The sequence below is a fragment of the Eptatretus burgeri genome, chromosome 2 (assembly GCF_056783735.1).
Source record: "Eptatretus burgeri isolate ZD-2024b chromosome 2, Ebu_testis_v1, whole genome shotgun sequence".
NCBI lineage: Eukaryota > Metazoa > Chordata > Myxini > Myxiniformes > Myxinidae > Eptatretus > Eptatretus burgeri.
Window position 1 is genome coordinate 48,971,040 of NC_140962.1, and position 27,077 is coordinate 48,998,116.

General features: G+C 47.2%; 1 protein-coding gene and 1 long non-coding RNA gene across 3 annotated transcripts in view; one reads left to right on the plus strand and one right to left on the minus strand.

Moving 5' to 3' along the window:
* Nucleotides 1–3,447: 3,447 nt before the first annotated feature.
* On the minus strand, nt 3,448–10,417 carry LOC147032004 (uncharacterized). Its single transcript, XR_015055008.1, has 2 exons — nt 10,237–10,417; nt 3,448–6,953 (listed from the first exon to the last, which is right to left on the minus strand). It is a non-coding gene; the product is annotated as an uncharacterized LOC147032004 (long non-coding RNA).
* Nucleotides 10,418–10,647: 230 nt separating this feature from the next.
* Nucleotides 10,648–27,077, plus strand: part of LOC147032005 (zinc finger SWIM domain-containing protein 6-like) — a 195,566-nt gene continuing 179,136 nt past the window's right edge. For both annotated transcript variants that reach the window (XM_085869254.1, XM_085869255.1), the window contains exon 1: nt 10,648–11,019. In XM_085869254.1, the coding sequence (XP_085725380.1) occupies nt 10,671–11,019 (349 nt within the window). In that variant the 5' untranslated portion in view covers nt 10,648–10,670. The remainder of the gene's footprint in view (nt 11,020–27,077) is intronic.

The window sequence follows — 27,077 nt, forward strand, 5'->3', positions numbered from 1 at the left end:
CCGGTGTGGCTTCCCACTCAGTTGATATAACTGGTTCTGGTGCTGGTTGAGCCGATGGGAAAGCAGGGTGTGCCATTGGATAGAGCATCTAGTTGTAGGAATCCCCCAGGATATAGTTGTCAGAGGTCATGTTCCCTCCGGGTCCTCAGGAAGCCCCAGATAATTTAAAGACAGCGGCACCAAAGTGTGTACGCTACATGGCCTCCATAAGCCTTCTGGATGGTGTGAGTCCCTCAATCCCCATAAGCCCTGAAAGTCCCTCGATGCCTTCCTCCTCCTCCTCCTTTCTCTCATCACAACAAGATTATGGAGGAATGGATGGAGTAGTACTGATAGGAGTGAGTGGAATCTGGAATGCATGGACCAAACTTATAGCAGTGTGAATGGTGTGAAGAATAAGATGAGGACGCACGCCCCGACTGTGACAAATCCCCCCCATCTTTGAGATTGGTAAATTGGTGGGATTTAGCTGCTTTAGAAAATGGAGGCTGTGGTGTTGCTCGTGTTGTTGGAAGCAAAGAAATTAACAATTGTGTGAAAATGTGTGGTTAAGTGCTGAGAGTGTGGCCCAAGTGTGACTCAGAGTTTGGTTGAGGATCCACCCCAGACCCTTGAGCAGCAGAGGCCACATTTTGCCAGAAGGGCATGGGTGTTTCTAAATTCAGTTGTTGTAGGCCTGGGTACCTGGAAGAGGACCCAAGGCAGTGAGCACAAGAGAGCACATGGTAAGGGGTGCCAGTGAGGGCCCCACAAATCGTATGGAGTCTGATTGTACTCAGGGTGGCCTCAGGAGCCCAGGGATGCGGCATTGCAGAGCAGACAGGGAGCCTGCAAAGGGGTCACACTGCCCGACCACAATATTGTGCTGGAGCACAGGAAAGTAAAAGTTGAGGGCTCAGACCAAGTTTAAGGATGGCACCACCACGGAGCACCTGGTGAAATAGGTTGTTAGAACCACAATAGATGAAGTGGGGGGTGGGGGGGGGATGGAATAGAAGGCTTTTGGTTTTTGAAAGTATGAGGTTCGAGTATAACTGCATCCCCTCCACACCATTCAATGTCAGTGACTGCTGGAATGAAGAGAAGTCGGGCAATTGGATTTTGCGAGGTCCCATTGAGTCCCAAATTATTAGCTTAAATCAGAACCCCCTGTTGGGCCCACTCCACTCCATCCTTTCAGTTCCCCCCAAGTGCCTGTGCTTCCTCACTTGAGGGAGTCGATAAATCTGGGAGAATTAGTCTAGAACTCGCTTGGGGCAAAACCAACCGTCCCTGCCTGCTATTTCCTGAAAGACAACACCCGTCTGCCTCCTGTCAACTACCCACCTGCCTGTATGTCTGTCTGTGTCAGCCATCATGGATGCTGCAATTATTGTGCCGGCCAAATGGGTGAGGCACAATGAACTTGGGGAGCTGCCTCGGAGCCACTACCCCTTTGAAAATAACTAGACGACCCGTGAATCTGTTGGGTTCCCATTGTGCCAGCGGTTGACAGAAAAATCATTTCAAAAGAAAAAAAAAGATAGTTCCAGCGAACTATACTGCTGAGGTTGTTTGCATTGATCAAATAATCCCAGAGTACTTGACCGAATTGGGAATTGATTTTTTAAATAATTTTTTTCGTTGCCTGATTTGAACGAAACTTGATATTGCACATCAATATGAAAAAAAAAAAACGGAGAAAAGAAAGTCGAAGAAATTATTGTGCGTAATCTTCTAAACACAATTTTATTTATTAATGAACACAGAAGTATTCGATCAAAATGGCGATGTTTATTTTATGCTTCAATATAAATCGTTCTTTGTCTATACTGAATGTTTGAGATTTAAAAATAAATCATTTCAAGAAAAAAAAATAAATCATTTCAAGAAAAAAAAAGAAGATAGCTCCACCGAACTATACCGCTGAGGTTGTTTGCATTGATCAAATTCTCCCGAAGAGTACTTGACTGAATCGGGAATTTATTTTTTAATAATTTTTTTCGTTGCCCGATTTGAACGAAACTTGAGACTGCACACCGTAGGAGAATGGTGAGTAAGGTGGCCCGAAAATTTTTGTGCTATCTTGTACCGTTTTGGCTGTATTTCGAGAACATACATGCATACATATATACATACATACAAGATGAGAGTTTTAGTAATATATAGAAGATAGATAGATATAGTTATTGAATATTTTGGGATGGAGTGGAAGTGCTATGTGTCGGGTAAGGATAAATAGGAAAGCCTCTTGACACAGACAAGGGAAATAAACTCTCTGATGTATCGCATGTTGGTTGGACTAACAGGGAAGTTGTGCGTTCTTAAATGGTCAGCCTGATGCTATCCTTACCACAATCTCGAAGACGAGTCTTCTGGAGGGAAGGGGGTAGTTTCACAGATCTGGTCTTGGGCATAAAATGGGGAATAGATTAGAATAGTTATTTCATAATGCATGTTAGAATCAGTAAGTTGTAATCCTTCTACTAATTTGGAATTGGTCACTGACTTTGACACAAATACAAATTTTTATGTTGGACCCTCGGCAACAAAAAGCGACATACGGTATATCGAACAGTTTCAAATGGAGCACCTCATCACCATTAGAGCATTTAAATTGCATCAGATGTGGCAATAAATGTGAATTGGTGCACTGAGCTACCGGCTTGATGACGGAGGACGCCATTTGCATTTTAGCAGTTTCCATCTCTACCCCGTTTGGAATCCCATGCAGCCATGGGCAACTTGCTTGTTCCCGTAATCGATGAGATGTGTCAAGCACGTGTTTAGAGCCCTCATCTTCCCTGCCCCAGTATTCGTGTCCAAGCCCTGTCTTCCCCACTTCCCAACATTCTTCAATATTTCCGCATTACACAATATGTCTTTAAATTTCCATCACCTGCAGCTAATCTCCCTGGCACGTTCAAGGCAGAATTTCCCTTGCTTGCTCGCCCCGGTCGTGCCCATCAATCATCACCCGATAGGCTACGTCGGCCAATGGGCGCACACCACAGGCATTCAAATACACCCCGCAAGATATTGTTGCGAATTTGGAAGCTTACTGCACACAACAGCCAGGTCCTATAGATCAGTTATATCGGTAAGTATGTGTTTCTCAGTAAGGTCCCATCTTGTGTTTAATGGGTGATTAAGTGTACGTGTGCTGCGAAATTATTTTATAGTTAGGATTTCTTCACCACCAACAACAACAACAACCGTGAGATCGTGGCGACCGTGGAGGGTTCTGCAGACGGTCGTGGTTGGAGCGGTCTGCGGTCCTTTGGAGGGCAGGTCTGGTAGTCGAGCAGCCAGGATCCTAAGCCGTGGACTTCGGGTGTGGGTTTGAGTGGGTTGTGGGTCCCACCAGTGGTTCGGAGTCGGTGTGGCTGCACGAAGCGGACAGGTACCCCGGCCCGGCTTGACCGAGATAGACCCATGGGGTCCAGTTCTTTTGGGTGTGTGTGTGTGTGTGTGTGTGTGTGTGTGTGTGTGTGTGTGTGTGTGTGTGTGTGTGTGTGTGTGTGTGTGTGTGTGTGTCCGTGGGCCCCGTCTGTTAAGTAGAGCTGTTTAAGTGTTCTCTTTTCATATTACATTTCTTTTATTCGTGATAACTCTGCTCTGTGTCTCCCCTCCCCGATTATTGTTATAAATAAATATCCCTTTTGTTAAATGTTCCAACTCGTTTCTGTTTCTTTCATTGGCTTGGCACGCTGTATATTGAGAGATAGTGAGGGTAAAATGTTCATTTGGTCCGGCGCGGCTCTGGTAACTCCGCTCGGTTACGCCGGATCCGAGTCGTTACCTGCGACGCGGATCGGACAGTCGGCCGAGGGTGTGGTTCCCCGGGAGTTAGACTGCGTGGGTATTTAGGTATATTGAAATTAGACAATTAACCCTACCCCACGCGGTCGAATTATTGGCGATTCATGGTCCTGTAAGGGACCCGTGCCTTTCGGACTTATCCAAGGGTCACGACCTAAATTCTGGTGTGTTCGGTGGAACCGACTCTACTGCTCCCTCTAGCGGTCATGCTCACCACCGATACCCAGCCCCACAGCAATATAATAAATGGCACGTACACCACGGTGGGTGGGGTCGTTTCACTTGCTTCTGTGTCCGTGCTGCTCATGGTTGGTTGCTCGTCCCTGCTGCTGCTCGGTACCTGCCCGCTTCAAGGTGCTTCACCAGCCTGCTATTGCTGTGCTTCGTGGTTTGCTTGCAACGTTGTTGGACTGGCATTCAAGGTGCCATGGGGACAGCCCCAGACCCATCCACTGCACACCTGGAGGAAAGACCCACACTGCATGCATGAGCATGTGCGAGGAGCAGGTTTCCCTTTTATTTCTGTCAAGTTTTCCTCCCTCTCTGTCCAATGTGCCTCAAATGAGATAAGCCAATAATTGTTTATGCCATCTAGGTCCAGAGGGCATGCTGGGTTATTTATTAGTCCCCTACCGATATCACCGGAAGGGATTATACAAAAGTTTGCCCTCTGTCTGTCCATCCCACCTGTGGTTTTTAGACTCCCCCCCCCCATACCCTTTTACATATTCAAATGAAACTTGGTACACGACTTTATTATGATAAGTTACAGAATAAGGTCGTGTTTCAGGGTGTTTCATCAATCTTTCATGGAGTTATGCAATTTTTAGACTTGGAAAATTCAGGGTTTCTTCTTCTTCATTTTGGTTCAGGTATTGGCTCGAGCGTGCATTAAAGCAAACTAATTTTTATCTCCCGAACATTCATTGGGGACCGGTAGAGGACATGTATTGCAAAGCAATTCTCGCTCTTGTTTATTCATTTGTTGCATTCAGAGATCGTTGCAGTGTGACTGTGTTCTTATTCCCCCCCCTCCCACCCTCACCATATTTTGTTGTAATAAACCATTATTTGATGAACTTTTGTGTGGTCATCAGGAGCGGACACCGTAGTGTGTAGTGAATTGGTAGAAGTCGTGAAATGGGAAATTTGGGCTCGCCCATCAAGCGCTGCAATTAGCGAATCGCTGCCAAATTCACTCGGTTATTCTTGTCTGCTCGCCATGGTCGTGTGTCTGAGATGCCGATTCACTCTCACATCAAGCGGCAGACACGAGGATCTTTTCGACCCTTACCCGCTGGACGGAATTATGGTTATCATGGAAGATCTGCGACACAAACACACACACCTTCTGACACAACAACCAATGATCACACCTTTTGTATCACGACAGTGATTTACTGATCCTCACTTGTTCATCAAAACGATTCCTACTCATTGTACCAAAGCCGGCAAAGCATACGTCTTTTATGTTGTCGTATTTACCTGGGTCGTTTTAAAAGTGGAAAATATGGCAACGCATCTTTTTGAGTTATTTTACTAGCTCGTGCGCATTTTATGATCCCATAAATGTTAGCAGAAAGTGGAGAATGTTTAAATCAATCTGCCGTCATAGCGGGGCCTTTAGACATGACCCTGGGTTCACTGTCACGTTGTTGTATATATAGTGCATCGACGATCTGAGCACCATGCACACAGTGATGCTGCACATGTGGAAGCATTCAAAAAGTTATTGGAATGAGTTACTCACAACTGTCCATGAAATGCCAACGGTTTTGGCTTGTCAATAATACACAAGTACATGATATTAGTAAGATAATTTCTAAATAATAACATAAAACTGCATATTGCACAAAAATAAGTGTGACAGGATTGCCTGGGTTCGATTCCCAACTCAAATTCATTAAGCCGGGTGCCCTGACCAAATTACAAACGCCTGCTTTCCCTTCATGAATCACAGAAAACGTGGAAATAATTGAGGTATGAGAAGTAGTTGTCGAGGTAACAAGTATTGCAATAATACTTGTAGTACAGTCGTGTTGCATACTGTAACGGTAGTTACAGTATAGTCACGTTGCATCCTGTAACGGTAGTTGTAGTATAGTCGTGTTGCATCCTGTAACGGTAGTTGTAGTATGGTCGTGTTGCATCCTGTAACGGTAGTTGTAGTATAGTCGTGTTGCATCCTGTAACGGTAGTTGTAGTATCGTCGTGTTGCATCCTGTAACGGTCGTTGTAGTAGTCACATTTCATCCTGTAACGGTAGTTGTAGTATAGTCATGTTGCATCCTGTAACCGAAGTTGTAGTATAGTCGTGTTGCATCCTGTAACGGTAGTTGTAGTATAGTCGTGTTGCATCCTGTAACGGTAGTTGTAGTATAGTCGTGTTGCATCCTGTAATGGTAGTTGTGGTATAGTCGTGTTGCATCCTGTAACGGTAGTTGTAGTATAGTCGTGTTGCATCCTGTAACGGTAGTTGTAGTATAGTCGTGTTGCATCCTGTATCGGTAGTTGTAGTATTGTCGTGTTGCATCCTGTAACGGTAGTTGTAGTATAGTCGTGTTGCATCCTGTAACGGTAGTTGTCGTAATCACATTTCATCCTGTAATGGGAGTTGTCGTATAGTCGTGTTGCATCCTGTAACGGTAGTTGTAGTAATCACATTTCATCCTGTAACGGGAGTTGTCGTATAGTCGTGTTGCATCCTGTAAAGGTAGTTGTCGTATAGTCGTGTTGCATCCTGTAACGGTAGTTGTAGTAGTCACATTTCATCCTGTAATGGTAGTTGTAGTATAGTCGTGTTGCATCCTGTAACGGTAGTTGTAGTATAGTCGTGTTGCATCCTGTAACGGTAGTTGTAGTAATCACATTTCATCCTGTAACGGGAGTTGTCGTATAGTCGTGTTGCATCCTGTAAAGGTAGTTGTCGTATAGTCGTGTTGCATCCTGTAACGGTAGTTGTAGTAGTCACATTTCATCCTGTAACGGTAGTTGTAGTATAGTCGTGTTGCATCCTGTAACGGTAGTTGGAGTATTGTCGTGTTGCATCCTGTAACGGTAGTTGTAGTAATCACATTTCATCCTGTAACGGGAGTTGTAGTATAGTCGTGTTGCATCCTGTAAAGGTAGTTGTAGTATCGTCGTGTTTCATCCTGTAACGGTAGTTGTAGTAATCACATTTCATCCTGTAACGGGAGTTGTAGTATAGTCGTGTTTCATCCTGTAATGGTAGTTTTAGTATAGTTGTGTTACAAAACAGTCACCCTTCCTTGGTTGATTGTATCTCGTTCCAGGAAGTTTTTGTTTTCAGTGTTGAGGTTAGTGGAGAAGGGAGACCACAGAATGGATCAGGACGCAAGAGAACGAAAAGAACAGTAGAAAGAGTGAGGGTGTCGGAAGGAGGAGTGTCAGAAGGGAGGGGGTGCCGGAAGGGAGGAGATGCCGGAAGGGAGGGGGTGCCGGAAGGGAGGGGGTGCCGGAAGGGAGGGGTGCCGGAAGGGAGGGGGTGTCGGAAGGGAGGGGTGTCGGAAGGGAGGGGTGTCGGAAGGAGGGGGTGTCGGAAGGAGGGGTGTCGGAAGGAAGGGAAGGGGGGATAGGAGGTGGCATTGGGGGGAGGGATAGGAGGTGGTATTGGGGAGGGAGGGATAGGAGGTGGTATTGGGGAGGGGGGATAGGAGGTGGTATTGGGGAGGGGGGATAGGAGGTGGTATTGGGGAGGGGGGATAGGAGGTGGTATTGGGGAGGGGGGATAGGAGGTGGTATTGGGGAGGGGGGATAGGAGGTGGTATTGGGGAGGGGGGATAAGAGGTGGTATTGGGGAGGGGGCATAGGAGGTGGTATTGGGGAGGGGGGATAGGAGGTGGTATTGGGGAGGGGGGATAGGAGGTGGTATTGGGGAGGGGGATAGGAGGTGGTATTGGGGAGAGGGGATAAGAGGTGCTATTGGGGAGGGGGGATAGGAGGTGGTATTGGGTAGAGGGGATAGGAGGTGTTATTGTGGGGGGGGCGAAACCGGGATACATGAACAATAAGTGAGGTTGAGGGACAAAATAGAGGCTTGGAAGAATGAGGGATGTGTTGAGAATGAGAGCAAGGGGAGGACCTTAAATCGGTGACGTTTAGTGCGTAGAATGAAAGAAAGTTTAAAAAAAAAGAGTTTGAAAAGCAGGGAATGCATCATCTGGTTTGATCCCGCCGTACCCCAGGTACGGCGGGATCAAAGTGATTTTTCCAGGTGAGTGAAAAATTGATATTGCAGACGAGACCGATGTCATGGTGGACACGTTTGGATTATTACACATTAAAGTTAAACGACTGGTTTCACATCCAACGTTTCATTGCGCGCACTGCGAGTCATCGAGTGTCCAGTTTATGGCAGTGTGGGTGTGCATCGAGGTCATGGGTGGGTGGGTGTGCATCGAGGTCATGGGTGGGTGGGTGTGCATCGAGGTCATGGGTGGGTGGGTGTGCATCGAGGTCATGGGTGGGTGGGTGTGCATAGAGGTCGTGGGTGGGTGGGTGTGCATAGAGGTCGTGGGTGGGTGGGTGTGCATAGAGGTCGTGGGTGGGTGTGCATAGAGGTCGTGGGTGGGTGTGCATAGAGGTCATGGGTGGGTGTGCATCGAGGTCATGGTTGGATGGGTGTGCATCAAGGTCATGGTTGGGTGGGTGTGCATCGAGGTCATGGGTGTGTGTGCATCGAGGTCATGGGTGTGTGGGTGTGCATCGAGGTCATGGTTGGGTGGGTGTGCATCGAGGTCATGGTTGGGTGGGTGTGCATCGAGGTCATGGGTGTGTGTGCATCGAGGTCATGGGTGTGTGGGTGTGCATCGAGGTCATGGTTGGGTGGGTGTGCATCGAGGTCATGGTTGGGTGGGTATGCATCAAGGTCATGGTTGGGTGGGTGTGCATCGAGGTCATGGGTGGGTGGGTGTGCATCGAGGTCATGCGTGTGTGGGTGTGCATCGAGGTCATGGTTGGGTGGGTGTGCATCGAGGTCATGGGTGTGTGTGCATCGAGGTCATGGGTGTGTGTGCATCGAGGTCATGGGTGTGTGTGCATCTAGGTCATGGGTGTGTGTGCATCGAGGTCATGGGTGTGTGGGTGTGCATCGAGGTCATGGGTGTGTGGGTGTGCATCGAGGTCATGGTTGGGTGGGTGTGCATCGAGGTCATGGGTGGGTGGGTGTGCATCGAGGTCATGGGTGGGTGGGTGTGCATCGAGGTCATGGGTGGGTGGGTGTGCATCGAGGTCATGGGTGGGTGGGTGTGCATCGAGGTCATGGTTGGGTGGGTGTGCATCGAGGTCATGGGTGGGTGGGTGTGCATCGAGGTCATGGGTGGGTGGGTGTGCATCGAGGTCATGGGTGGGTGGGTGTGCTGGCGGCCTACAGGGTATTCATTCGCAGCATTGCGAAAAGCGTTCAAGTTGTGACGATGCATATATTATGGATCGAAACAAAAAAACAACTTTAAAACTTTCATGAGTAATTACAAGGACATGAACAAAGGGCGACAAAACAATGGACCGTCATGAGAAAGACCCATTTAAAGGGCAAACGAACAATGATCCACGAGGGAAAGCGTAGACCAGTGTGTTTATAGAGATGGCGCCAAGCACGACGGATCGACACTCAAGTTCATATCGCACGAGAAAAGAAAACAAAACGACAAATAAAACACGAGATTCTGTCTGACCAGTTGAGCGACATTACAGCTGCGTGGTGCGTGCCCGAAACACGAACAAAAGCAATTGGGATGGGGTGGAGGGGGTAGTGGGTACGGGGCGGGGGGGGGTGGTGGATACGAGGGTCGAGGGGTGGTGGTGGGTACGGGGGTCGAGGGGTGGTGGTGGGTACGGGGGTCGAGGGGTGGTGGTGGGTACGGGGGTCGAGGGGTGGTGGTGGGTCCGGGGTGGAGGGGTGGTGGTGGGTACGGGGGTCGAGGGGTGGTGGTGGGTACGCGGGTCGAGGGGTGGTGGTGGGTACGGGGGTGGAGGGGCGGTGGGTCGGGGGTCGAGGGGGTGGTGGGTACGGAGAGGACCCCGAATGGATCAAGTGAAGAACGATCCACAAAAAAACGTGGAAATAAATATTAAACGGTTTCTTCAGATACCCCGATCGTGCGCCTCATTGCTGGCGACGGTATTAACCTTTCGTCGCGCGCAGACAAAGGCCGCTCGCGGGAACGCTCGAACAGCTGCTACGCACACCCCTCTGTGGGGGGGGGGCAGCGCACACCCATCGCACACCCCGCTGTCACCCGGCTCTGAGGCACGCCTCTTGCAATGATGTCGAGGTCGTTGCCGGGGCTTGTTTTGCCGCACTTATAAATAATTAGCCGCGGTGATGGATCCGTGTGTGTGTCGAGCGGACACGGTCCCTCCAGATCGCCTCCCAACCAAGTTTCCTCTCGCACCCATTGCCCTCCGTCTTACCGTTTGTCCGAGCGATCTATGTGTCACACCCTCTTGGTTTTGCCGATGCCATGCAAGATCACATGACGCTCGATGTGCATCGCGCACCTTCAACATCCCAAACATCCGTCCGTGCCCCGCCCGCCCACTTCTACCCAAACAAGGAACCCGAGAGGAGCGCGCTTTCCGCGGCCGACACACGAGCCCCTCCTGCTTTTGCCGAAAAAGGGTCTCTGACGTCACTGGTCGTAAAGGAATATTAAAAAAAAAAAAAAAAGACCCGTATCCATGCCTTTTATTATTTTCCTGGTGAGGCCTCGTTGATGTCACAGCAAAGTGCACACCTTATTATCCTTATATGGTCTCAAAGTGGGCGTGTCCAGTGGCAGGGGGCCTGCGATTGGGTCGGGGGAGCGGTCGCGCGCCGGGGTTTTCGGGCGCCAGACGCAGCGAGCATGGCGGAGCGAGCGGAGCCTCCGGCCAAGCGGCTCTGCTGCCGGGCCTGCCCGGTGCCGCTGCCTCCGCCGCCGGGCACCCGCAGCCCCGAGTCGCTGCTGGACCTGAGCGCGAAGCGCGTCGCCGAGAAATGGCCCTTCCAGAGGGTCGAGGAGCGGTTCACGCACATTCCGGAGCCGGTGCAGCGACGGATCGTGTTCTGGTCATTCCCGCGGAGCGAGCGCGAGATCTGTATGTACTCGTCTCTCGAGTGTTCGGCCGAAGAGGGGGAGGACAAGAGTCGTCTGCCCTTCAACCGCGGCGTCCGTCTCCTCGAGAGCGGCTGTGTGGATAGCGTCCTGCAAGTCGGTGAGGAACCACAGGCTGTCGGGCCGAGGGAGGGGAGGAGGGTTAGGGTGAAGGGAGGACGTGCGAGTGGGGTGGGGGGAATCGGTCGTGGGGCGCCGGGGCCTCTTCAGCTTGCCTGGGTTGGGTGATGCAGGAGCTAGTGGTCGTGGTAGTAGTTGGAAGTAGTGGTGCTGTGGTGGCGTTTGTGGTGTGGGAAGGGCAGAGGATGGGATGGAATGGGAGGGACGGGAGGGAAAGGCGGACGCGCCTGCGGCTCGCCGACCCGGCGTCGCCCCCGCAAAGGCACAGGGAGGTCGGTTTACAGGGGCCCGGGCCCGGCCCGATACGCGATCTCTTTGTCTGCTCTCACGAGCGAAATATCATGAACGGCGTGTAATTTCAACGGCAGTCCCTGTTCGTGTTCTCCTCCCTTCCAACTCCTCGCCTTTTGTCCCTTTAAGTGTGTGTACATACGTGTGTGTGTGTGTGTACATGTGTGCGCGAGCTGTCTCTCACGTGTATCCATATGTTCTTCTTTAGCGACTGTATCCGAGTCGACGCATTGGTTGCACACACGCACGTGTCCCAGAGGGAACGCGCACGGGACCGTCGAAGGGAACGCATGCGCGTGCCAAAGGAAAACAAAAAACGTGCAAAATGAAAAAGCTTGGACGGGCGCCGTGGCCCCGGGATTAGTCGGAGAGCACGCCAGTGCGGGGACTCAGGAATGTGTGCGGTGAATAGGCCTTTATTGGAGATTAAAAAAAAAAGGAGAGAGAGAGAGACAAACAGACACACAGACAGACAATGCACAGTCCGAGCCGGCCAGACAGCTCAAAGGGGGACGGACGAACCCTACGTGGCAACTCTGGAGGCGTTTGTCTGTCGTCGGGCCTCGCCTACCCTGGTCCCATTGGTCACCAGTAATACGGTAATAAAAAACAATGCAGCGATGGACGCTCTTTCTGTGTTACCATGGAGATGAGTGATGTGATTGGGGGAGGATGTGGGGTGGCGAAAGGGGGGGGGGTGCTTGAACTGCTTGAGGGGCAATGTCCCTTTGGGGTCACATCGGTGCGCTGCAGCTTTTCAGCATCGAAATTGATCTCAGCGCTGCGGTGTGAAAATCTGGCCGTGCTGCACAAAAAGTTTCAAATCTCTTCGTTTGGAAACTCCTGACACATTTTTACCGATGCTAAAACGTTTCGGTTCGAATCTGCTCTCCCTGCTGCCTTAGTGAGTTTGATTCTTGGACTCGCGTGCGTCATTCGACTGAGCTTGGCATCGTCGGCTTCTGCTCGGCGTCAGATTCTCAACAGTTCTTGATCTCGGTCCAGTATTTTGTACCGGGCGCTGCTGCGGCTGCAACCGGTCATCCGTCTTGTGCATCGTCTGCGGTGGTGGGTTATGTACGTATCCCTTGGCGTGCCCGTTGTCAAGGCGCAGCAGCCGGTGCAGCACCACAAAAATTGTAATTTAAACATTCCTGCGATGTCACCGGACGGGCCGAACCTCACGTGTGCAAGTGCAAAAGCTCGCTCGTTGTCGGGCAACTTCTGTGGTTTGATCTCGCAAGCTCGGTCATGACCACAGGAAGTTGCGGCGTCGTGTATCAGATACTATCTGGTATTGGTTGTGATAAGCTGCCATTATTTAATATATATATATATATATATTTTTTTTTTTTTATGGTGGCCTTGTATGCCGACAATGTGCAGGCTTTCTTTTGGGTTGGTATCAATGGTAGCAAAGGTCCAGCTTGCTTTATTTGCTTCAATATACTTGTCGTTCCAGGAATTAAAGTGGTGGGTTCGTTCGGTGTGATTTGTGTGTTTACAACATATCGCAACAACTATCCGGACTATTGATCGACTCGGTTTGCAACATCTTTCACATCTTTTATGACTATCTGTTGTACTCGCACCATCTCATTATCCGGGTCTTACTCTTGTGCCTCCGCAGCCAAATGCCATCGTTATTATGATTATGATTCATATTATTATTATTACTTTTACAATAAGATTATGTTGTGTGCAATCACTGTGCATTGGCATCGTGTATCAGGACCTATGCTTGTTTGGGTATGAAAAACAAACTCAAACAACATAACTTGAACAAACCATGACTCAGCTTTGTTTGGGGAAGTTGGTTGGTTGGGTTCCATTTGTGGTGTCCTGAATGATTTGTTCACATTTGGAAACTTTTAAACCCCGTTAACGTGAACCATTTCCTGGAAAATGGGCCTTCTTTTTTAAATCTCTTCATTTCAGGCCAGCCTTTTCATTGCGAGTGTCCACGAATTGATTGGATTCCTGTATGTTCCCTTATTTTCCAAAAGATAGAAGGGCGAAGCCACACGTCTCGATTGGATCGAGGACGTGGTTGGTGTTCAATCCAGCCAAATGTGATGTTTTCCTCGAATTCCTCTTCAGATGAGGACGTTGGACTTGGTCCAACGTCATCACGTTCCTGAAGGTTTATGTAGTTTTATTTTTCTTTATTTTGAATCCTACCTTGAAATGCTCTAGTTGCTTAAAATATGCCAATGGTTTTAAAGCAAGACTGCTTTGCACGAACGTCCTGGCGTTTCTCTGAAACGAACAACTAAGGAATGTGGCGTGTGTCGTTTTTGGTTTTGTTGCCATAATCCTTGCAAGTGAAAGGGTTTTTATTTTATTTTCTCTCCAGATTCCTCGGATTTATTTTCAACTAATGATGCTGAACCTTTATATAAACTTTCCGTAACTATTGAAGAAAATAAATCCTAAACGCTGTACTTTTGAGTCGTCCATAGATACTGCTTCAAACTCCAGTCCATGGTCGCTATAAAATGAATAAAGTGTTTGGACATGGGCAAACTGAACAAGTACCAATAAATATGTTGGCCGTCCATGAATCAAACATTTCGCAATTATTTGTGAAGAGATAGCCAATTCGTGTCATTGGCTGGCAGGAAAACCTGTAGGTATCCGTGCTCACCTTTGACCCGTCTCGCCTGGAGTTGAATGTTGGCCCAGCAATTTAAACTACCATCCTGGTGTTTTGCATGTGGGGCGAGGCATCGGTGAGTGCGCTGTCTACCGGAGGACTGTTAAGGACGACTACCAGAGGCTGGCACCTTGAACAAATTAAATTCCTTCCACCTTCGGTCGAACGTCAAGCCTGGCCAGCCTGTTCATCAATGACTTGCGGCCAAGGAAGTTGCTGGGAATAAGTGGTGTTGTTGAAGTAGTTGTCGCAGTGTCATCCTTGACATGAGAGTTGTGGCGAACCTGCATTTCGGAGGACTTGGAATAAGAACGGATACTGGATGGTGATCTGAAGTGTGTCGTACTTGTAAGACGTCATGCGGGTGAGAAGTTAAAAAACAAACGGCTTGCATGTAGGGAGGTGTTGTAAAGAGCATGTGATAACGTCGGTGAATGTGCGTGACCGTAAAGGTGGCTGGGAGTGATTTGTATGAAGTGCATGGTTACAAGGCCAGATGAGAGTTGGCATAAGTAATGAAATCGAGGTTATTCGAGGTATTCGTTTGGAGTGTGAGAGCGGTGATGTGATGCACGGTGACGCCTTGGCTTCTTGATGACGTAATATTTTATTCCACTATTTAGCACTTGGTTTAAATGTGATCTTTTTTTCATCGATTTCCTTTTTTGTTAAGTCTTGTAAGCATGTTTGTTTCACTTTTGTATTGAGTGTTCCAGGCATTCGGACTTGAGACGTGAGAACTTGGAGTGCTCAGGCTTGATTGCTTCACTGGCAGGAGGCATGTATGTGGTGGGTGGGGAGAAGAGGTTGGGATTGGATCTCCATGTTGATGTGGTTTTGCTTCTCTGCAGGCATTTGGTGTGCTGCCATAGAGCCTTTATTCAGCCTGCCTCTAAATGGACAGCGAGGTGCAAGCACTCATTGCCAGAGTAACAGACCTTCCAGGGCAAGTGGCTACGTGTGGAGTTGGGGGAGGGGGCAGGGTGGGGTAGATGTGATGTCGGGGAAGTGGATTCCCACCATTGAATGCCTGGTTGTAAAGGCTGCTTATGGATTCTGATCCTGTTTTGTTTTCTTCGTTTATTCAGCAGTATGATGCGATTGCTTTCAGGTAGAGGAGAATATGGTTGTTGTGAGGGAGGCTATGCCGTGAGGAGAATCTATGAAGGCAAGGGTTGAGAGGCTGTATGATCTGAGGAAGGAGAAGAGAGAAAGTATTATTGGTGTAGACAGCCGACAGTGGACGAGGGTTGGCTAAATAAATATCAAGGCCTTCAAGAGAAAGGTTGACGAGGTGTATGGGCTGGGAGGTGGAGTGGAGTTGGTAAAATTTCAAATATCAGGGAAAAGCAAAAAACAAAAAAGTTGAAGCTGATGGTGAGTGTTCCCGAGAAGGTGATTATTTTTCAGAAAGCAAAACAAATTTTGTCGCTACAGGAGGTAGTTGAGGTTACAATGAGTCTGCAGTCGGCTTTCGTTGATTATAACGGTAGGTTTGTGGACGAATGGAGGCATTGGAAAAGTAATGGGGAGGCCAAATTTATCGATGGAATAAGGTGGGCCCGGACTGTGTTCGGGCCCTCTTTTCCACGTTGGTGAACAGGAGTAATGGAATTGGGGTTTAATCCTCGGGTTCTTTCGTGCCTGTCCATTGTGCTCTTGCGCAGGCTTATCCGTGTACGTTAGTTTCTCCAAGATGGCGGAAGAGGAAGAAGTTTGCAGTCGTGGGTTTGCCACTACGGTGCTTGTGTTGGTCGTTCAATTTGCATCGGGCCAATGTATTTGGAGCCTTGGCCTTCAAAACGACAGCGACGCACCATTCGAGAGAAAGTTCCGGCAGGCTGGTTTTCATCCTTCACGGTTTATTTTGTTCTCTTGTTTAGAAGCCAGCTGGTTTGCTGCAGAAAAGAGGAGTTGATGGTTGGAAAGATTGTGGCCTTTCATTGTGGACTTGTGTGCAGAGAAAAGCTTTCTTGGGATTGCTTGCAATTGTTTTCATCCCAGCTCCCAACATTTTGTGTGTTTTATACTGGCACAAGTGACGGTTGCGAAGTTTGCAAAGCCGGATTGCAGTTCATGGTTTTGCAACAGTTGTAAAAAGAGCTTCGACGTTACCTGAACTTCTGATGGAACCCCATGGCATCGTGTATCAAGTCTGGTATCGATGCCGTTTGTGCCATTGAATTTTGTTCCTTCCATTTTTTTTTTCACATGCGTAGATGTTTAATATGGCATTCAGGATTGTATACAATTAGCGGCCGTAATTACAAGCTGTCATCGGCCGTTGTAAATATGTCAATTTTTGCGATGCTGGGAATATGCGTAGGATTGATGTCAACGATTCAGGCCCGGGTGTTGCGGAGGAAGAACGAAACGCCATGAGTCCGAACGTTGCTGCTTCTGTAAAGCCACCGTAGCCACGTGAGACGTCGGGTTCTTTGGGTTCCTGACTGGCTTTTCGATGAGTGCATTCCATTTTCATCATTTCGTGACGGCGTTAATTTGAGCTTAATTTGAGCGCAGGCATTTCCATCTTTCAACTAATTTGCAGTATTAAGGGCCATTCTCATATTACACATCTTTGCACAAATGGCAGAATTTTGTCGCTTACTCCCCCTCCCCGCCCACCCCTTATCCTTTTAATCTCTCCCTTTTTTTTACGACAGATTCCAATTTCTATCTTCTCTTGATTTCATCCCCTGCCAACCCCCTTTCTCTTTTCTCCCATCTGTCTTTGCCCTCCCTTTCCACCCCCAACCTTCCTTCCTTAACCCTTTGTTTACCGACGTGATTTTTAAGGACCCAAACCCTTATATGCTAATTTCAGCAGGAAATGGCAACTTGCCTCAAACTTCTCAGTGCATGCAGATGGTTAACACAAAGTTGCAACAGACGATGCCCCGCTGCATTCCCAGGATATCAACACCTCGCTTGTGATGGGATACTATAAGGATTTCCATCTATTCCATGTATGTCTTATGCTGTTAATTAAAGGGTTAAATTTCCTATTTCCTCCTTCACACATACCTCGTCACCTACATATGAATGTATTGTGAATGTTGCTCTTTGAAGATGTATTATGTACTTGCTGTTGTGATCGATTGCTCAGGAGGCAATGGGACTTGATGCACTATTATGTTGGACATTTTCAATAAGTTGTTTGGCTGAAGTTTAAAGTAATCATGATTGTATGATTACCCATGCAAAGTTAGATTTTTATGATGATGTGGCCTATGGGATAGAAATGGTCTGAACTGTTGGTGAGCCAGTGTGGTAGATTTGGTTGTCTAGAAATCACAAAGTCAGCATAATCGCTCCTCCGTTGAGTGATCATAGTCATCTTCTCTTGGTCTGGACATGGTCATTGCTTACAGACACCACCATAAGGTGAAATGCTTTCTCATTGTTTTTATAGGAGCATTTCACTGCTCGTCACACACACACACACACACACACACACACACACACACACACACGGTTAAAATATAAAGTCAGAGGGGTGGGAGATTAACGACAAGTGGAGGGGGAGGGTTGCTTGGTGAAAATGGTTCCACATCCACATAGGTTATTTATTTATTTATTTATTTATTTCAGATATTGTATGTGTCAGGCTTCAACATTTCCCAGCCTCGAGGTACATGTCACTGACGAAGATTTCAACCAAAATGAAGAATAGCAGTGGGGTGCAGTCAGCTTGGAAGGAAATCAGGGTTATTCGGGGTATTCCATGTATTTTCAGGGGCAAGGCAGGACTTCAGAATGGCAGGGTATGGTTCATTCTCGCTGATATCATCATATACTACGAGTACGAGTACTAGTACGAATACTAGTACGAGTCGTGCCCACATTTTTGCTACCACGTTGCATTCGGTCAGGGTAGGTTTATGGCTCCAGTCACAAACCTGCTGGCTAAGCCTAACAATCGATTGAAGGTGGCAGCCACTTTGAAGTTGGACCAAACCACATTGTTCCAGCTGCAACTCGACATTCTTTGCAAAAGACTGTGGGATCTTTAACATCCACCCACTGCAGTGCTGGCAGATGGGTCATGTGGCTCGACGCCCTCCAGATCAATGGACGCGCTCACGTTGATGCATCGTCTTGCATGCAAAGCATCATGGTGACAGTTTATAGCGAAGTCAAGATTGAAACCGCACCTCAAAAGCAATTGTGCATACCTCTAAGCTATCGTGTGTGTGTGTGTGTGTATATGTGTGTGTGTGTGTGCGTGCGTGCGTGCGTGCGCGTGTTGCCCAAATTCCTCATCTTGGAACGAGGCATTTTTCTTTTGTAATTTGTTACAGTTGGCATAGGCAAGGTAGTGAGAATGTCTGGTGTCGGTGTAGCTTGGCATCCTCAAAGGTCTGATTCCTTCCAGAAGGTTAGCTGATAGCGAGCAAAATGTTATCAGGAGATGCCATGTTATCCTTCCGGAGGATATGTAATGACAAGGAAAAATAGAACATTCACTTGCTAGCAACGTGCTCCAGCAATGCAATGCATAAACTGGCTAAATATCCCCAAAGGTCTATTTCTCCAAATTAACTCGTTGAAAACTTCCACAGAAACAAAGCTATCTTGTCAAACTGCAATAATAGCTGTCCTCGTGTTCCTGAAATGTCCTTGTAATACACCGCTTCATGCTGTTTTTATTTTTTTTAAGTCGCATCAGTGATTGAGGAAGAATGGGGAACAAAGGTTGTCAATAAAGCAGAGTTGTCTGTACCGGGTAAAGTATTCTTTGCACTGTGGTTTGTCAGGGTGCCTCACTTGGCAAAACAGGCTTTGGCTTCCTGGAACTTGAACCGAGTGCTATCGTCTCGTAAATATTTGTTAGAGAATAAGATAAAACTTGTGCTTAATTATTATCCCAACAATGGAAGGGGACACAACCATTTTGTATAAATCTCTATTTGAGGGTATCATTTGCACAAAGGCCCTCATGTGTTGACTGATTATCTTTGGAAGGCTGTGAAAGAAAATGACGCTGAGCCTCTTTTTCTGGACCTTACTCCCAAGTGAGTTCAAGTCACAAATGCAAATTGCAGTATATGGCTTTCTCTTTTAAAGTGTACTAAAAAAAACCTACGAGGCTGGATCAATTTATTTTTTCTACTGTCGTAGCCTTGGCCTGATGGCTTTGCTGTGCCTTTCCTGCTTAAGACCAAGCTTTGATGGTCTTCATTGGGTGCAACATTTGAAGCTCTGAAGCACAGGCATCTGAATTATGGAATGACTATGTTGTAGAAGTAGAGGTGGGTTATGGAATCTGAAAGTTGTCTTAAGATGAATTGCGGAGGCCAGCAAGAAAGGGGCGCAAGTCAAATTATGCAGTTTTGGAGGTTTTTGTTATTTAGGGCTCGATGATGCATTCCTATTTGTGTATGTATGTATACATATATATATATATATATATATATATATATATATATATATATATATATATATATGTGTAAACAAAAGTGATATCCTTGATCTCACCATGTTTATTTCTTCCATAATTGGCTTTGTAATAATTCTACACCTCAATTTGAGGTCCGTATGAAGTCGTATTTACTGCGGTTTCCTCCGTCAACGAAGGTGGGCGGAGGTTATGTTTTCACCCGTTTGCCTGTATTTCTGTTTGTTTGTGTATTTGTCTGTCTGTGAGCATGATATCCCAAAAAAGTAATGACGGATTCGGACGAAACTTGGTGGACAGGTTATCTGTGTAACAAGGACGAATTGATTCGATTTTGGTGAAGATGCGGATGTTGATTCGAGAATTGTTAAAGCGATTCTTCGCCATTGAGTGATGGGGCCAAAAACTATACACAGCATGATATTTCAAAAAGTTATGGACAGATTTGGATGAAACTTGGTGGCTGAGTTCGGTGTGTGCTAAAGACCAGGTGATTCTATTTTGGTGATGATCCAGATCTGGATCTGGCCTGACAATGGGATACAAAACGTGAATTCTACCGAGTGCCGTTTTAGTTATTTCTGCAAATGCTGCTTTTTAACTCTTAAGTGAGTACAATTCAAAAAGGAGGAAGGCCCTTCCGTCCCAATCGCTGTTTCCTTCGATGGAAAACCATTCCAGGATTCCAGTCACATTGTGTAATGGCCCACGAGAACAGAAATTGACACCTGCATGCCTGGGCACACTCTGCCACGTGTATGGTGCCTGTTTTAATACAACATTGATAACCACTATCACAATTTGCTTGTGAGGGTGATGGGCCAATGTGGTGGTAGTGGTGTTTTTTTTTTTTCCACTCAACTCGCTGTAGATCATGCTTCTCTCTGCCAAGCACACGGTATAATCTGGCTGTACACAAAAGAAGATCATTCCATTCCTTTTGAATGCTTTGTCATCAAGATGCAAAAACCGCCTTTTCTTGATGAAGAGGAATGTGCAGTGAAACGCCAAGGTTGGTGCAATTTAGCAGCTTGTCAAGCGTAAGTAATAAGTTATTGACCCACGAGAACTTGACCTTTGAACTTTCAGCTTGCCCCAGAATCTGGTCCCTGTGACCATTGTGCAAAATCCATTTTCTCAATTTGAGATTTGCTTTCACGCTTGGCAATTTGGGGACATGCTTGGGATTTCTGTCACTCGTTAAGTATGTGACCGACACAGATCTGTTCACCTGCTCGGCCCTTGTGTTGTTTGCATCGATGTTGTCCAATATTGTGATGTGGAATCGTTTCTGCTCAATTAGTGAAATTAATTTTTTATCATGTTATCTTTTTAGATTTGATGCTCACATGGAAAACTTGAATGGTTCCATCCAGCAGGATACTTCAGGCATTTATAATATACTCAAGGATACCAAAGAGATAATGTGGTAAAAACGACACGACACTGTGATTTCATAGGTTTCCTTAAAAGAGCATTGAATAACTTTGATGATTACAAAAACTTATTGGAGGATATTCTTCAATTCTTTCCTCCAGGTCTTCAAGACAGCTGTTCACCACCATCTTTTCTACCCCTGTTACATTCACCCCCAAGCCCCACCTCCTTCTAAATTTCCAGGTTTTCCTTCCTGAGAGTGTTTCTTCATACAACTTGTTCACCCCTTGCATCCTTCTGTACCCCTCATTCTTACCCACACCTCTTGTTTGTTCATCTCCATTCCTTTTGTCCTTTCGCCTTGCTTTTGGCGTTCCTTGTGACCTCTTTCCCTTCTCTTTTTGCTGTTCCTTTTGTTCTGTTGTGCCCTGATGTATTCTGTGTTCTCGCTCTTCTACGAGCCTTGATGTATCCAAAAACCTCCGAAAACAACAACAAAAAAAAGTCTATGAAACATTGTTTTAAGCCGGGATGAAATGAAGAACAGACAGCAAGTGTTTGTGGTTGGTCGCATCAGTTCCAGACTTCGGTGCCCTGGGGTCTTCATAAGAAACCGTCTGCCTCCAGAGCTCCAGCGGTTGTCAGCTGATCTACTCAGGTCAGATCAGGTATGGGAGCATGCGCCGGAGCAGCATGTCGCTGCGTCCACTTTCCGCCGGTACTCCAGGGGCCTCCGCTGGCCATCCCCCAAGTAGATGCCTGCCTCATCCCCATCTCCTTGAGATGGTGATCAACCTGCTGCAACCACAATGCACATGGTCGGCCCATTGGTCTCCTCCATTCAATAGACTCCCTCGCTGAGAGAATCTAGTGAGCAGGATCAGCGTCAGGAAAATGAGCCACATAGCCATACAGCCTCAGCTGACGCTCATGGACTATGCAGGTAACAAATCTCATTTGAGTCTCTCTCAGCAACTGCTCGTTGGACACAAAGTCCGACCAGCGATAGCCAAGGATTCTCCGAAGAGACCTGGTACCAAAGGAATTAAGTCTCCGTCTCAGATCCTTGGTCAGAGTCCAAGTCTCGCACCCATAGAGCAAGACTGGAAGCACCAAGGACCTGAAGACTCAGACTATCGTCTTCCTGCACAGGTACCGACAGCCCCACACCCCATGATCTAGTGAATCCATGACTCTCCAGGCCTGACCCAGATGTCTGTTGACCTCTGGCTCACAGCCAGCAGAGACATGAATATCACTGCAAGGTTAGTGAATCTCTCCGGGACCTCAACATCCTCGCCACAAACAGGTACAGACAAGACAGCAGCATCCAAGGTGTCATTCGAAAGCTGGATCTTCGTTTTGACCCAGGAAACCCATAATCTCAGCGGCTCCAACTCCTCATTCAGCAAGTCGAGGGCCCACAAAAGCATATCGAGAGTCTCTGCAAAGATGATTGCATCATCTGCGAAATCAAGGTCAGAGATCTTGACATTCCCAAATGATGCACCACAGCTTGATCTCGTCGACATCCTCCCCAGAATCCAGTCTGTGCAAGTGCTGAAAAGTGTGAGGGCCAATAATACCCCTGATGAACTCCAGTAACAACTGGAAATAATTCAGAGATGGTATCACCACATCTCACAGCCCTCTCAGTACCAGAGTATGTTCAGACATCAGATTCATCAGTTTTGGTGGCATCCCATGAAGACAAAGAATCCTCCAGAGGAAATCCCGATTCATTGAATCAAATGCTTTACAGAAATCAACATAGGCTGCAAGCAGCCCCTGCCGAAACTCTCGTCTCCATCAGTGAGGACCTGAAGAGCAAGGATACGGTCAATTGTTGACCCCTTTGGTGTAAAGCCTGACTGCTCTGGATGCTGGTGCTCAAGCAGATGGTGTCGAACCCTCTCAAGAATTATCCGAGCAAAGACCTTGTCTGGCACTGAGAGCAGCGTCACCCCTCGGTAGTTGTTGCAGTCTTGGCGATCACCCTTCCTTTTCCAGAGAGGGACACCAAGCCCCCTCTTCCAGTTAGTTTGGATGATGCTTGTGTTCCAGGCAGAGCACATAACTGCACGCAACGACATAAGGACAGCATTTCCACCAACCTTGAGAAGTTCAGCATGGATGCCACAGATCCCAGGAGCTATTCCCCGTTATAACCGGTTCACCGCAGCCTGTGTTTCCACAAAAGAAGATGGACCACAGTCCATGGGGGGGGGGGTCAGCAATTGGGATAGAAACGCCCCTGACATCCAAGTCGACAGCTGGTGGATCAGCTTGATACAGCCGCTCAAACTAACTGGCCCAGCGGGCCTTCACTTCGGACTCCTCTGTCAAGAGCCCACCACCCTCTGCTCTAACTGCAGTACACCGAGGGACGGGTTTTGAGGAATGCAATGTGCAAATTCCCCTGTAAGCAGGACCAGATCACTTGCCAACAGGTGAAGCTCTACCCCCTCACAGATTTCTCACACATCGGCCTCCTTTTCCACCCTTGGTGCACGTACAGTTTGACGCCTCAGCTCCCTGAACAGCTCAGCTCTGCCATTCAGCCTGTCTCTGCGACTGGTCAATGGTATCCAGTGTCCCTTGAGGGACAAAATTCTTCTTTGTCCTTCAGTGAGTTCAAAGACATCCACCGGCAACATCAAGGACGGTGGTCTTGAAGGTACTCCACAACTCTTCAGGATCCCCCAAAGCACACAGGCCCCACAAATCTCCACTCAGCCTGTTCGCAAACTCCTCAGCTACCCTCTCATCCTTGAGCTTGCCAACATTCAGCCTAGGCTGGGACGGTACCATTCTCCTGGATTTAAGCTGAAACTTCAGAGTTGCTACAACAAGCCTGTGGTCAGTATTGAGGAACTGAGCACTCCGGTAGACCCTGCAGTTCTGGATCATACTCCAGCGACCATCAACGTGCACATGGTCAATCTCCTTTGCCACACCATCAGCATTGGACTACCAAGTCAAGCGATGAGCTTGTGGGTGCTGAAACATTGAAGCAAACACCCTAAGTCCATGACTTCTTGCAAAATCAAGGAACCTAGTACTATTCTAGTTCACAGTTCCAGACCCACGGGGACCAACACATGTCTCATAACCGTCCCCAGCAGTTCCAGTCGATGCATTGAAATCCCCTAAGACAAGAAGAGTATCTTGTCTGGGGCACTGATCAACCACAGACTCAAGTGTGGCATAGAATGCGTCCTTCACGGTGAGATCACTCTCCTCAGTCGGAGCATAAACAGAGACCAGGGTAATGACATCCAAGGAATGACGAATCCTTTGTCTTGTAATACGCTTGTTGACTGGTGTTACCTCGATTATCATTGGAGTCGGCTTAGTGGACACAGCTGCAGCAACTCCTTGGGCATGGTAACCATCAGAGCGACCAGACCAAGAGGTGAAACCACCCGCCATGCTCCTGCCACAATCTGGTCTCTGAACCTCAGAGAGAGCTGCAATACCGATGTCCAAATGCTTGAGCTCAGATGATAACAGAGAGAGGTGATCATCCTCTCTTCGTGGTAGGTCATTCCAGGCACCCACCCAAAGGGACCGCCTCAAGTTAACCTAAGGAGACCGCCATCTGGTGGACTACACCTCAGCACCACCCTGACACACACTGCCGCAATCTGACCCTGGCATGTTAACCCGTGGTTTCTCTCCTACATTCAAAGATTGGGGGTCTCGAAGGCTTTGCCCCAATCCCGTCATCCGGTGAGCTGCCCTGGAAAGGGAAGCTGCACAGGAGGTACTCCCACGGAGTGGCTCTTCAGATTTTTTTTTCTGCTTTTAGAATGTTTTGCGGAGTGAAGTGTTTTTACGGTGACCAGAGTGGAAATCCTGCCCCCAACCTCCTCATAAAAAGTAATCCAACTGCAGGAGGATGTCCGCATACATAGTTGGACACTAGATATGGATGGCAGTTGGCTCACAAGGAGCTTCTCTGCCCTTTTACAGGTTTTGTTTTTAATCCCGTTGGGTGTCCATATCATACACCCTCCAAACCAATAAACTTGGTTGGAGAGACTGTTTCGTCATCGACAACCCGACCATGGAATAGGTTAGTACAGGTTTACATGGTACCTCTTGCAAGTCACAGATCTAATCTCACCTGACTTGACAATGAAGTGCTGGCTGATCTACTGCCGGCTACTTTATGAGCATTTTTCATATAATAAAAAGTATTAAATAACTCGGAGGTGTTTTCTGCTCTATTTAAATCAATCCTGGCAGCAAATGGCAAGTTTGTCCAAAAAAAAAGAAGAAAAAAATTGACTGTGATTGGCCTATAAAGCTCAAGTTTTATTAATCATTTCGATATTGCACTTCCTGGACCCACCAACATCAACAACAACGCCAACAACCACCAGGTGTGACTCAAAGGGAGGATAACGTCCCTGCACTTAGATTCTTCAACCTAAATACTTTCCTTCATGTAGCACATGGCCACACTATCACTTTCCACAGTCATTGCTGAGAGGATACACTTGTGACTTTGCTTCTTCTGGTTGTATGAGCAAATTGCTCTGTCACCTCAACTTTAGTTTTTACCCCTCAGCCCGAATTGGCTAAGGGGTATTGTCGTCATAGGCATTGTCCGGGTGGGCGTCCGTCCGTCTGTCAACTTTTGGTTTCCGTCAATTTCGAGGAGAACGTCTTGTCCGATTAAATCCATTTTTGCAGGGTATGTTGGGGTTGAGTAGAGGAAGGTTCCTTTCGAAAATGGGCGCGCTGCGATTTTCAATGTGGCCTCCATGGCAGCCATTTTGAAATTGGTTTCCATCTATTTCGAGGAGAATGCCTTGTCCAATTAAATCCATTTTTGCTGGGTGTGTTGGAGTTGAGTAGAGGAAGGTTCCTTTCGAAAATGGGCGTGCTGCGATTTTCAATATGGCCTCCATCTTGAAATTGGTTTGCGTGAAGGGGCTGAGGGGTTACGCCCGCTTTGCGGTGCTATTTTTTTTGCTGGAGACAACATACTCTCAGGTGCTGCCCTTGCCAGAGCACATTGTCAGACTGCAAGTTTGTACCCATATTTCAAGTTGTACAAATGAAATCCTGGAAACTTAGCTCTGAATGAGAAGCAAATGGCTGTCTGATGAGCTGCCCTGATGATTGTGGATATGGTTGTGTTGCTTGTCTTGTCCAAGAACATAAAATGGGAAAAGCCTGTTATGCCTTATTGGGTGGGTTACAGAGCAGTTGTACAGCAAGAATTTCCAACCGAGATGTCCTTCCTTAACTCCTCTTAAAATTCCATTTCTCAACACCAAGCTTTGTGTCTACAATCTTGATTTTTATATCCGTGACCGAAGGTGGACAGAAGTTGTGTTTTCACCCCTGTCTGTTTCTTTGCTTGTCTGTGAGCCGGACATCTCAAAACATTTTGGAAGGATTTGGACAAATTTGGGGGACAGGTTGGGTGTGTGACAAGAATCAATTGCTTTGATTTTGGTGAAGATCTGGATCCAGATACATGTTTTTGTTTGTTTGTTTGCTTATTTATTTATTTAAAAGTGATTCGTCACCATTGAGAGATGGGGCCAAAAACGACATATAGCACGGTATCTCATAAATTATGGATGGATTGTGAGAAAATTGGTGGATGAGTTGGGTGTGTGACAAGAACAAGCCAAGTTTTGGCTGTTTTAAGCCAAGTTTTTGTTAGATTTTGGTAAAGTTCTGTATGCAGATCCGGCCTCTCAGTGGGATTTAAAACGTAAACTGTTCAGTCTGGCGGAGATACGCGCTCTACTGAGTGTTGTTCTAGTTTAGATTGAGTTCCTGTTGACCTGAATTTTGGAAGACCTTTGTGTACTCTGGTATTGTTGGCAGCCAATTGAGACTTTCTTATGAACCCGAACGTGGCTGCTTTTGTGAACTGGTTGCTCTTTACGTATGATTAGTAGTCGAATGATGGAGATGTGACACTGTCATTCTGATAGTTTGTGTTGTTATTCATGGGTTTATATCTCAGCACAGGTCTGTTCTTCAGTGGGTATGTTGGAGGCTGGCTCACATATGCCAATTATGACATTATAAGGTAGGCGCTAACACGAATCTGGTTTGTGTGCAGTCCCTTAAAACAATGCCTCAGGCCCATCTCCTAAGAGATAACAGCAGACTGATGTTGTTTAATTTGTACAGGATGACCAAAGTACCGTTCATTTTGTGTCGACGGTCCGCTGATATTTTGGCAACAAATGTGCTTGCATCTGTTTTGCCATGAACCAAGGCGACCATATTTGGTAGTTTATTAGTACCTCTGCCACCAAAGATGGACCCTTGTTTGTCT